Source organism: Chrysemys picta, chromosome 3 (genome assembly GCF_011386835.1).
Source record: "Chrysemys picta bellii isolate R12L10 chromosome 3, ASM1138683v2, whole genome shotgun sequence".
NCBI classification, from domain to species: domain Eukaryota; kingdom Metazoa; phylum Chordata; order Testudines; family Emydidae; genus Chrysemys; species Chrysemys picta.
Genome location: NC_088793.1, coordinates 56,273,606 through 56,287,281, shown reverse-complemented (window position 1 = coordinate 56,287,281; position 13,676 = coordinate 56,273,606). Strand labels below are relative to the sequence as shown.

General features: G+C 40.9%; 1 protein-coding gene across 8 annotated transcripts in view; it reads right to left on the bottom strand.

The window, feature by feature from the left end:
- ADGRB3 (adhesion G protein-coupled receptor B3) overlaps positions 1-13,676 on the bottom strand; it is a 602,553-nt gene that overhangs the window by 310,114 nt on the left and 278,763 nt on the right. For all 8 annotated transcript variants that reach the window (XM_008178161.4, XM_005280089.5, XM_008178164.4 and 5 more), the window contains 2 exons: positions 8,534-8,635; positions 7,971-8,077 (listed from right to left, as the gene is read on the bottom strand). In XM_008178161.4, coding sequence (XP_008176383.1) covers positions 7,971-8,077; positions 8,534-8,635 — 209 coding nt within the window. The remainder of the gene's footprint in view (positions 1-7,970; positions 8,078-8,533; positions 8,636-13,676) is intronic.

Genomic DNA, 13,676 nt, shown 5'->3' with positions numbered 1-13,676 from the left:
TTATACCCTCGTGTTAGTTGGTTTTCCTGTAAATCTCTTTCAATACCCTCAGCCTGGAGGTATAAGGCTTCTGGAGCTGTGGAGTGGTGAATTCACTGCCAATCCCTACACCACATCCCACACTATTTCTCTAAACTGCCATGGGGAGAGGCACCATACAGAACAGGGAGTGCAGAGTTAGAGAGAAAATAGCCCCGCTCCCCCGCAACCCATGGAAGTTCGGCTTTATTTGGACTTTCTACATTCTGAGGGGGAGAGGAACAATGGTCCAGTAATTAGGGCTGTAGCTTTGGACTTTGGAGACCACAGATCAATTCCCTACTCTGCCACAGACTTCCGGCATAACCTTGGGTCACACTTAGTCTGTGCCTCAGTTCCCCACCTGTAAAATGGGGATAATAGCACTGTTGTGAGGATAAATTAAAAACCTTGAGGTGCTTAGATACTACAATAATGGGGGCTATATAAGTACCTTAGATAGATATAACAGTAGATAGGCCTAGACTGTACCATTCTACTATGAACATGCCTCCTTTCTTCTACCACATTTGGAACACTGCACACTCCTAATGTGTGTTGGGGCAGACCAGCATTTTTGCTCTGATGTGTGCAGGGCCAGTAATTCTGCTTGGTCCTTCTGCAAGCCATGTACAGTGAGGAGAGCTCTTCATTGTATAACGTGTAAGGGTTGGACACGGTCTGTTTCTACTTAAAGTCATGTGGGTATTTTTAGCTCCAGTAATTCCACTACCTTTGGCAAAGAGATTTTCAAATGCATTTTGTGATAAAAAGATTGGACCAAATTACATAGAAACCGTACTTGCCATTATTACAAGGCTTGGGTTGAACTGAACAATATGCCAATTCTAACATGCCTCAAATCCCTGTCTACACAGGTGAGTAAAGGAGAAAAAATATAAAGAGCCACAAGTCTTTGCGTGAAAGCAGTGTAACTAAAATGTGTGTCCTACAGGTAATCTTCCTAGGCATACATGACGCAGTGTTGGATAACTCCCATTAAAGAGACAGCACACACAATGTTCACTCAAAGGGTTCAGGCTGAGGGAAACAGTTAGTACAAAATTTGGTGATGTGTTTAGGGACTCTTTGGAAAGTGTATGTCCAGTAAAGAGTAGTAAAAAGCTCTCTGCAGCACAATGAGACCGGCCTGCATATAACAGCCTGCCCTAGGATGGCAGGATTTGTCCTACTAGCCTCACTTTACAGCATGCTGAGCTAGGAGCTGCAGCCCATATGCTGGCTTTGATGTTTACGCCAGGATTTTATCCTATGGGTGCATTCCTGACCCCACTGAAGTCAGCATGAGTTTTGCCATTGATATCCATGGGACCAAGATTTCATCCTGAGGCTACATTTAAGTTGGAGCTGGGAGATGAGATTCCCAGCTCAAGTGACCATACCCAGGCTAGCTTCGCTTGAGCTAGCGAGATAGCATGCCCGAGCCACCGTCTGTGCTACTCCAGCTACACTCTATATTTAGGTTTCAGAGTAGCAGCCGTGTTAGTCTGTATCCGCAAGTGGGCTGTAGTCCATGAAAGCTTATGCTCTAATAAATCTGTTAGTCTCTAAGGTGCCACAAGTACTCCTACTCTATATTTAGCACCCCACCTCAAGCAGAGCTAGCACAGGTACATCTACACAAGGAATCACATCACCCAGCTCAAATGTAGATGTAGCCATAGTGTGTGCGAAGTATTATTCACATACTGCATTTAAATTACAGTAACTCTACTTCAAGAATGTCATTTATTTCAGAACTGTATAACTTCTTATTTTGTACATTTAGGACCTGATTTTTTTTTTAAAGGGATTCAGCTGAGTCTCAGATTTTTAGGATGCATTTCATAGCACTTGAATGTATAATGACCCGATCACTGCTGCTCTCATTTGTAAAGGAATATGACTGGTAACATACGCACACTAAAATATTTCATAAATGCTTTTGTAAATGTACACGTGTATTGTAGCAATGCTGTCCGTCAGAATTTACCTTACAAAACCCTGTTTTCAGGGATACCAACCCTAACATATGTATCAGGGAAAGAGGACAATCCTCCACTCCCAAGGGCTTTTCCATCTCTCTCTTCCTTAACATTCAGTTGCACTCTGAGCAGCACCATGGAGTTCAACAAGTTGACAATTTCTTTTTAAAGTAAGTGTAAAAGAAACCCATTTGTCTCCTTTAATTTGCATGTGTACCAACTTAGCACTCAGATAAGATGCTTTTTAGATGCGTGTGTAACTTAAAAGAAGATTTTGTTATTTTTAAATGTTCTTTGCCAAAACATTATTTCACAATATGGACTAATCTTTTCTAATATTTTGAAAAAGAAAATTTATAAAAGAATGGATATAAATCTGCTCTGGGATGTAATGTTTAACAATGACACCTTTTTGCCAAAAAGGATTTTCTGGGACTCCATAAACTATCAGGGCCTCTTCCTTCTTAGCCAAATAAGTCACACTGTTGAAAAATCATGTGAGTCCTGGTAATCCTCTAATGCCCTTCCCATGATTCCCCCCAAAAGGACAGATGAGTTCTCCCTTAAGAACTCATCTCAGCACAAAAAACCATGGGTTATGCCCCTATACACATACTGGTGAGTGCAGAAACAGAAAGGATACTAGTATCAGAGCGGTAGCTGTGTTAGTCTGGATCTGTAAAAAGCGACAAAAAGTCCTGTGGCACCTTATAGACTAACAGATGTATTGGAGCATAAGCTTTTGTGGGTGAATACCCAGTTCGTCAGACGCATGGCGTATTCACCCACGAAAGCTTATGCTCCAATACGTCTGTTAGTCCATAAGGTGCCACAGGACTCTTTGTCACTTTTTACAGAAAGTCTAAAATCCTACCTGCCATATGGGACCACAACAAGGGTACTCCTAACTCACCCAGCAATATCATCAATTTATCCAGCTACACACTCAACCCAGCAGAAGACTCTGTCCTATCTCGGGGACTCTCTTTTTGCCCCAGCACCCCCACGAACATGATACAGTTCTGCGGTGATCTGGAAGCCTACTTTCGCCGCCTCCGACTCAAAGAATACTTTCAAGATAACACTGAACAGCGCACTGATACACAGATACCCTCCCACCAACAACACAGGAAGAAGAACTCCACATGGACTCTTCCTGAGGGTCGAAATGACAGTCTGGACCTATACATAGAATGCTTCCGCTGACGTGCACAGGCAGAAATTGTGGAAAAAAAACATCGCTTGCCTCATAACCTAAGTTGTGCAGAACGCAATGCCATCCACAGCCTCAGAAACCACCCTAACGTTATCATCAAAGAGGCTGATAAAGGAGGTGCTGTTGTCATCATGAACAGGTCTGACTACCAGAAGGAGGCTGCCAGACAATTCTCCAATACCAAATTCTACAGGCCACTTTCCTCAGATCCCACGGAGAATACACTAAGAAAGTGCACCATCTACTCAGGACACTCCCTACACTAACACAGGAACAAATCAACATATCCTTAGAGCCCCGACCGGGGTTAATCTATCTACTACCCAAGATCCACAAACCTGGAAATCCTGGACGCCCCATCTTCTCGGGCATTGGCACTCTCACTGAAGGACTGTCTGGATATGTGGACTCCCTACTCAGACCCTACGCCACCAGCACTCCCAGCTATCTCCGTGATACCACTGATTTCCTGAGAAAACTACAATGCATTGGTGACCTCCCAGAAAACACCATCCTAGCCACCATGGATGTAGAGGTTCTCTACACAAACATCCCACACACAGATGGAATACAAGCTGTCAGGAACAGTATCCCTGATGATGACACAGCACAACTTGTTGCTGAGCTCTGTGACTTTATCCTCATGCACAATTATTTCAAATTTGGTGACAATATATACCTCCAGACTAGTGGCACTGCCATGGGCCACCCGCATGGCCCCACAATATGCCAACATTTTTATGGCTGACCTGGAACAATGCTTCCTCAGCTCTCATCCACTCACGCCCCTTCTCTGCCTACGCTACATTGATGACATCTTCATCATCTGGACCCATGGGAAGGAGACCCTGGAGGAATTCCACCATGATTTCAATGGCTTCCACCCCACCATCAACCTCAGCCTGGACCAATCTACACGGGAGGTCCACTTCCTAGACACCATAGTACAAATAAGCGATGGCCACATTAACACCACCCTATACCGAAAACCTACCGACCTCTACGCCTACTTTTATGCCTCCAGCTTCCACCCCGGACACACCACACAATCCATCGTCTACAGCCAAGCGCTGAGGTACAACTGCATCTGCTCCAACCCCTCAGACAGAGACCAACAAGATCTTCACCAAGCATTCTCAAAACTATGATACCCACACAAGGAAATAGAGAAACAAATCAACAGAGCCAGACGTGTACCCAGAAGCCTCCTGCTAAAGACAAGCCCAAGAGAGAAACCAACAGAACTCCACTGGCCATCACCTACAGTCCTCAGCTTAAACCTCTCCAACGCATCATCAGTGATCTACAACCCATCCTGGACAATGATCCCTCACCTTCACAGACCTTGGGAGGCAGGCCACTCCTCGCCCACAGACAACCTGCCAACCTCAAGCATATTCTCACCAGCAACCACGCACCGCACCATAACAACTCTAACTCAGGAACCAATCCATGCAACAAACCTCGATGCCAACTCTGCCCACATATCTACACCAGCAACACCATCACAGGACCTAACCAGATCAGCTACAACATCACCGGCTCATTCACCTGCATGTCCACCAATGTTATATATGCCATCATGTGCCAGCAATGCCCCTCTGCTATGTACATTGGCCAAACTGGACAGTCACTACGCAAGAGGATAAATGGACACAAGTCAGATATCAGGAATGGCAATATACAAAAACCTGTAGGAGAACACTTCAACCTCCCTGGCCATACAATAGCAGATGTAAAGGTAGCCATCTTACAGCAAAAAAACTTCAGGACCAGACTCCAAAGAGAAACTGCTGAGCTCCAGTTCATTTGCAAATTTGACACCATCAGATCAGGATTAAACAAAGACTGTAAATGGCTATCCAACTACAGAAGCAGTTTCTCCTCCCTTGGTGTTCACACCTCAACTGCTAGCAGAGCACCTCACCCTCCCTGATTGAACTAATCTCGTTATCTCCATACTGATTTATACCTGCCTCTGGAAATTTCCATTACTTGCATCTGATGAAGTGGGCATTCACCCACGAAAGCTTATGCTTAAAGGTGCCACAGGACCCTCTGTTGCTTTTTACAGAAAGGATACTGTAATAGGAGCATGGCTTTGCTGTGGGAATGCTCACACTCGGGCTAGGATAACCCAGATGCTCAGGTCTAGGTGCCAATCACCTGGGTTAACTGCCCAGTATAGAAACACCCTTAGTCTAAAAGTGTCAGCTCTATTTCATGTATACCTGATAAAATTTGTTTAACCCTTTCAGTATTTCATATGTAACACTTCAACTTCTGTACATGTCACTGAATGCAACATTCTAGGTTTTGTTTTGTGGCTATTCTATTTGCCTTTGCTCCAAAATGATAGGTTCAGTCAATTCCATCAGGCTGTGGATGATTTAACAGCTATTGAATTTTGAAATGCTAACAATCCCATCAGATATTCCATAGTCTGTTGCACTGAATTGTTCAGGTATGGAATGTGCCTATGCCATCACAGCAGTAATAGAAAATTTTAAACAAAACAAAACAAAACAAAATACTTAAAACTCCAAGAGTGAAGTCCTGGCCCCAGTGAAGTCAATTGCAAAACTTCTAATGCCTACAGTGGAGCCAGGATTTCACCTCAAGTCAGAACCAATATGAAAATTTTGAATTATTTCCATGGCAAGAGATATTTGTAACACAATAGACCACTGTGAATGTTATTAAAAATTGGACATGTATCACCCTCAGTTGTTAAATATGCAGTATTTATAGTATTTCCCATTTCAAGAAGAAGCAATATATTAGTATCACTGCAACTGTCCACTTGTAATGGAAATTACTGTAAAGTGTGTCTAAACTGCCACACCGTAATAGGAAAAGAGCAAAGAAACCAATGCACTTGCAGCACATTATTTATCTACTGGGAAATTACCAAGATGTTTTATATAAAACGATACATGATTAAATCATAGCACTTAGCCACGGCACTGCAGTAGGTGTGATGCAGAGCCACTTTACCCCGAGAGACATTCTGCCTTAAAATTAAGCTTCCCAGTTGTGCAGGGGGAGAACGTAATCTCTGACATCCCTTTAAGGGGTGCAACACAGCTGGTGTTTGGAGGGGTGGAAGCATGTCTCCACCTACTCTGTGCCCCTCCTCACCACTTTTCCATTGAGGTGCACCCAGGTGAAAGGAACTAAGTACCATCTCTTCTGCTCCTTCAAGCACAGAGGCTGCGATTCTGGGCAGCGCACCTGCAGGTCAAGGAAGGAATGGACCAGAGGCTCCTTACTCCATTGTGCCACCTGCTATATCTCAAATGTGTGCTGCCACGCAAGGACCAGCTATAATCAAGCCCATCATTTTCCTTTATTTTTGAAAGGTCTCCAGAACTTGTCCCCAAAATACAGTTTGCATCATTTTTAATATACTGCAAGATCCTGTCTCTAGTACTTTGATACTGTATTTATCAAGGCTGCTATAGTACTCTTTGTGTTAGATTTGCACAGAACGTATTGATATTAATTGGCAGATTATTTTTAAGTATACAGAAAACATGTTCCATGTTTTAAAAACTTTAAAAATACCTAATTGCAAATAATTACAAGTCATATTGTTCGCTCTGCTCTCCTGAATGAAAGGTAGAGGGATACCACAACTCTCAGCCAGGTGCATGCAGAAGAGGGGAGGTCTAGTCTAGCACAGGTGCTTTCTCCTTGTCTGAGTTTAAAAATAATGCTTCTGTTGGCTAATGCTGAAACTGCATCCCTTGTCTCAATTAAGTTGGAATCTAATGAAACAGAAAGGCAGCTCAGGGGAATTCATCACAATCTCCTCCAGGTGAGAAATCAGATTCAGCCACCAGATTGTTAAGCACATTACATGAGTGTTGTGCTTGGTTGAGAGGCTGGGAAGTAGTCATATTCCTTCACAAACACACAGCTGTTAGTGCCCCTCTGTTGAATGATTAATGGAGCAGCATTAACGGTGACCTTTGAAAGAGGAGGGGGAGTAATAAGGGTGTCAGGAAAATATATCTTGAGAAGAAAAAAAAAAATGAGTGTCCATGAGACTCTTAAAATGGGCTCTGCACGCACTGGAATGACCTGGCAGAGTCCTTAACTGGGAAAACAGAATTTAAAAATACATTTAGGAAGACATTGTTAATTTGTTTATACATTATATCTTGTCAAGAAACCTTTCTATGTATGTTTGAAAAGCATATCATATTGGTCCATGGGGTTATTTATTTTGTTTGCAATCTAGTGCAGTATTTTTACCCTTCCACTGTTTTTCCTTTTAATTCACCTAAAGTAGAAGTTCAGAATTTGATATCAGAAGAAGGCATCATAGTTCCTCACTTGCTAGCATGCAATCAACAAATGTAAAGTATTATAACATGACCTTAGTAGGTTGAATTCCTGCAAATCTCATTTATTCCGATCTCATTTGCTAATAAGCCTAAAATATGTGCCTTTGCCCGCAGGACCTCGATAAAAATGTTATACAATGAAAAAGGGAGCCTTCATCATTCTTTTCACTGCTACAGTGAGACAAAGGGCTCTTTCATTCAAACAGCAGTAGATATACAGGATCAAAATCATATGCATTGGATATAAATTATCCTTCCTCAAGTCTCCCCCACCCCTATTCCTCATTTATGTTCCAACATAAACAGCATGTTGACTGAAGGGTAAACAGTTAAATGCTTATATGGTGATGATTAGCAAAGAATAAACAGAGCAAGTACTAAAGCTGGCTTTGCACCTACTGAATGCTGCAAGTGTCTGTACTCATTTGATATGCATCTAGCAAAGCTTGGATGTTCCCAGAAGGCCACGCCATGAACACTGAGAGAGCAGCGTCTGCTAGTGGTGCCTGTGAGTCATAAAGAACAGAGAAAATATTTATATAACTGAGAATAGTCAGACTGAACAAAGCCTATGTAGGATACATTCTATATTATTTTAGAGCATACACAGAAACAATTTCATGCAAATGAGCATCAGCAGCATTCAAAGAGCAATACATGTTATGTTATGTTCTTACTAATATCTTATGTTATGTTTCTGTAACAGATTTGCTGTGTCATATAATTGGCATTTAGGAGTTTTAATTAGAAGGCTTTATGGTCTGCTTGATTTTCAGCAAACTGCCTGATACATCCTGGCAATTAATTATTACTCATTATATTATATATGTTTATATATTTCACTGAAGTATCTGGGCAATGGTTAGATGTGTTTGAACGCAGGTCGAAGGGCAGTTTTAACAAAAAATAAAATAGTTTTCCCCCCTCTATTGTCAGCATGTAAATTTGATGTACTACTGTACCTGTGGCATTGAGAGGACATCGATTGAATGCCATGTCACCAGCTGGGGTCCTTTTCCACACCATTGACATCAAATAATCTTCAGGACATATTTCATAAGGTGCTGTGATTGAAAAGTGAGTATTTGAATATAGGCTTTTGTAAAATGTATACATTGCCTATCAGAAAAAATACATCCTCAGCCTTAACCCCATACTCTCTGAGAAATGCAGATTGTTGTCTTTAGGGGCTTATTTTAACATGCTTTAGCACATAAATGTAAAATCTCCTTTGATTTTTGTATAGGAGCTCTCTTCCTGCTGGGCTTTCATTTCACAATCTGTGGCATTTACTCTCTCTTGCCTACATACATACATATGCAATATTAACTCTTTTAAAAATATACCACATTGTACCAGTTTCTATTTAAAACATTTTGTCTCTGTTGCAAATCAGTATGGTTAACAGGCATGAAAAATGTAGAAAACTCTTTAAGGCTTTTGTGGGTTTTTTTTAAACTTTAGTTGGACCCAAAGCAATTATTTTAAAGCCATTGCTGAAACATTAAATGTGATAAGCATGTCAATTGTGAAGCAGATATTCTGGAAACAAGAGAGTAGGTCACTACTTCTTTTGAAATGGCTTTCATTGCAATTGTGTTGTTAGCGAGTGAGGCCAATAATGTGACGCAGAGTGGCTATAAGCCAAAATGACCTTTACTGATTATCACAAAAAAGTTTTTAAAAGGAAAGGAAATTACTTTCACATTCCCATGGTAACAGACTCCTACTAGCAAATATGGACAAGGTAAAAGAAAACTACATTGGTAGCATTTTCACATAATCAAGACTTCTAGATTCCTTTTGGTGTTCAATATTTTTGTTGTAGTTTCCCAGTTTGTATTTTTTTAATATATTAACTCTAAAAAGTCCCCATTTTGACAGATGTCTAACCATTTGAAGTGATGCAAAACACTAGCAGCTCAAATCATTCCAAGAGTAGCAGAGAAAAATGGGGAATACTTTCTATCATTGTCTGTATTGGAGTAGAAACTATGGCCTTTTGTACTAAATGCAGTATATACTCATAATAAGAAGTCCCTTCCTCAAAGTGCTTGCTAGACACGATAAAGGGTTAGAGAAATGAAGTATAATTATCTCCACTTTCCAGATAGGGAAGTGAGGCACAAAGGGATTAAAGGACTCATGATGGCTATACAGGAAAACTATGGCTGAGGCAGGAATTGAACCCCAGTATCTTGAGTTCAACTCCAATTCCTTTTCCACAAGACAACCCTTTCCCTGTACTTCTACTGACAAAACTATGCAGAAGCAGTGAACTCTGTCTTTGTGGATGACAAAGAGCTCCTTGCAGATGGCTCAGTGATACTAATATGAATCACAGTCGTTCCGAAAATTGCTTGCTAAATTTGCCTAGGCATCAGCACTCCTGAATCGTAAGTCAAGGAAAGTTGATGATGCTAGAGAAGCAAGAATATCCCTTAATGGCAAAACTCTAAGAAAGTGAGCTGTTTCACTTATCCAAAATGCTAATTTGCTTCAGATAAGGCAGTCTAAAAGTGAACTCATGAGGCCCATGTTCTAATGGGGGAAAGCAAGGGATTCATGATAAATGGGGAACATCTGGTGACATAAGCATGTTCAAATTACTGTCATACTTTAACCTTGTGAAAGAAAAGAAAGTTAAGTGATGGTCTTTGGGCTCTGAAGACTGACACAGCCTACCCAGGTGCTGACTTACAACTGACTTTCTTTTTTGTAGGGGTCTTCCCCCTTTATATTGACTACATAATGTCTAATTTGGCTTTACAAGATTGCTCAATCTGTTTTATTCCAGTTCAGTCTCCATCCAATACTCAAACAAACAGATCATATAGAATCACAGAGTGAAGGTTGCTTGGAAGCTTTTGAGGCAGAAATTCTCTCTTTATATATAGTTTAAATAGGGTAAATTTGCATTAGTTTAAAATAAATTTTCTTGAGCCTTTCAGGGTTAGAAGTGTTAGTTCCCATTTAGAAGCAAAATAATACCATTTATATTTTTGAAGATGATTTTATGTAAAGAAAAGTTGTCATGGTACTTTGGTTGATGGACATTTTGTGGGAAATTCCATATCTGGGGGTGAAGTAGTGAATATTTCTCTAGAAGATTAGTATAAAAAAAGTGGCTGTTTGACACTGTTCAGGAGGTTAGAAAGTTATTACATAATTCTGCAATTTATCACCTGGCTCTAAAATTTATCACATGAATTAATACTTCATATGTGTAGGTGATGTGTGATAAATTAAACGGCCATGTGATACATTATAGAGCCCTTTGATAAATTAATTGATCATACACATTAGACCACTTCATATGTTCACTAATCTATCACCTCAGGACTTACTTTCACATGCCAAACTCCTTCCCCTTCCAAATGTTGAATTTTATATGTGTGTGGCCAAATGTAATTTATACATTTTATTTGAGAGAGCGTTGAAGGTAGAAAATGTGTGGAGACCTTTCAACTATTTGGAAGTGTTCCAAGTACTGTATTTTAAGTAGGAAGTAAAACAGACTGAGAACAGTACTGACCTATTTTGGTTCTATTTGTAGTGGCTAAATTACATGCGTGTGGGTGTTTTTTCACAGAATTCAAACCCTCTGCAGTGCTCAAAGCTTAGAGCTCCACGCCTCAGCTACAGCTTGGGGGAGCATAGAGCAACTCAGGATTAGGGGCTGTACAGATGGCTTTGTGCTATTTTGGTTCTCCAGTCTGAGTGCTAGTTAATTGACACTATTGCGGTAGCTGAGGATCACCGGGATGCTGGTCAGTAAGACACTTGAGTTTATTTGTAAATGGGGATATCATAAAGGTCTTTTCCCATGCTCTATTAACTTCTATTTCAGCTAATAACCCTCAACTTCTATGCATTTTCTCCTCTTTGCCTATGATTGCTGATGATACAGTATTGTATTACAGTATGCCATCTTGGCCCCAAGGTATAAACTTATTAAGTTCTGACTCTGAGAAGTTGGAGGCATGGTTATTCTTTAATGAGCTGATTTAAAATTAAATTAAAACGAAAACCATGGATTTGCGTTCACCTCCAAGATTACAGGAACTGATTACCTCATTAATGATTAAACCAACAATGGGTAATGACATTAAGTGGGATGTCAGGTAAGTAATTTAAAAACTGTAAAAGGCGACAAAGAGTCCTGTGGCACCTTATAGACTAACAGTCGTATTGGAGCATAAGCTTTCGTGGCTGAATACCCTCGTCTGACGAAGTTGGTATTCACCCACGAAAGCTTATGCTGCAATACGTCTGTTAGTCTATAAGGTGCCACAGGACTCTTTGTCGCTTTTTACAGACCCAGACTAACACGGCTACCCCTCTGATACTTAAAAACTGTAGAATCTGGGTTGCTCCTTCTCTTACTTCTAGTTTAGCAAACATGGATTATATCTACACATTTACCATGTTGACGAGCACAGTATACAAATGAAGCAGAATGTTCTCTTCATGGTACACCCAAAATGGGGAATAATGTACCTAACAGCTTACACTGTGTAAGGCCAAATCTTGTTTCCCACATGTAATCTCAGTAAGGAGGTGCGGCACAATGGAAATCTGTGGAGATGGATAGAGAAAAATCCTTTCCTTTAGGCCACTCTGGGGCTGCTGCTTTCTTTCCCCCAAACGCTGTGGATGTTCAGCAGGTGGACATTCATAGCTGTCCCATCCACAAAATACTTCTTGACCCTTCTGCAGATGTTGCCTCTTGAAGCACAGCTCTATGGCAAGAAAGTGCTGCAGATCTCCATTTGTGGTCTTCCAAGAGCCAGCCCCATATTTCTGGGTGTCAGTTAAGCTGCTTGTTGGGCACTGTCCTTTAAGAGAGAGCAGGGTCCAGGGCACTTGGACTAATTACCTGCTGCCCAAGAGGACTTAAGGGAAGGCTACTGAGCCTTACAACAGGGGACACAACTGCAGGTAATTGGGAGATGCCTGAAGACACTGAAGGAAGTAAGGAATTGCCTGCAGGGCCCTGAATCGGAAGGAGGAAGGCACCAGCTGGGAAGGCCTCTGGAGATGGCTGAATTCCAGACATGAGGTGAGCAGAAAGACAGACCCTTAGGGAGGAGGGACTGTGCCCCGTCTGGGATGAAGTTGAAATAAATTAACTAACAAACTTTTAAAGTGAGGATACTCCCTCAGGGAGGAGGGACTGGGCCCAGCTGCAACTGTGATGAAGACTTTGTAAGCTTGAATTTTCTTTTAAAAGACTTTGTGCAGGACTTAATAAAATGAACCCCAGAAGGGGGAATGTGTTGAATATCTGTCCTGTGTGGACTTTATAAGTGAGCCTGAGTTAAGGGGAAAGTGAGGCAGGCCTCAGCAGAGCCATATTGACCTGAACAGGATGCTGCAGGACTGGCATGCCCTTTGACAGACACCCACAGAGGGGATAGGAGGAACGAATTGCATTTGCCTTCATATTAAATGTCTATAACTAAAACTGATTTGCTTACAGTGAAAACTGATTATGGGAGGCAGGATTCGGGGACTACCACCCCCAACAATTGTAATTAAGTTGGGGGGTTTTTTGCATTAAAACCGGCACCTACATTGTTTATTCTGAGATAACTTTTAATCCTATATTTTTATAAGCCCTTCATTATAAAATTAACTAAAATGGTGACAAATCCATGTCAGTTGCATTTAGAAAGTCCCAAGCATTACATTATTAATACCTTTCTGAAGATTACTGAATAAGAATCTATGCCTGTAATGGGAGTGAGCTGTATCATGGCCTGGCCCAGTGAGCAAAATATAAATTTAAAAAGTATCATGCAAGTGAGGCTATCAATTGAATATATTAAAAGAAAAAATATGACTGGTGCTCTCTTAATATAGAATGCTATAGAAGTATATGAATGATTCTCTACAAAGTCTAATATCATCTCGGAATGTATAACATTAATTCACAATTGAAATTAAATAGTGAAAATCATTCACATACTTCTATAGCATTCAGAACCAACTCTGTGCCTGAAAAAGCACAAACTGTCAACATACATATTCTATAGGCTTGCTCCCACTTACTCTCCAGACCTTTATTGTGTTTAGGATGAATTTGCAAACTAATGCCTTCAA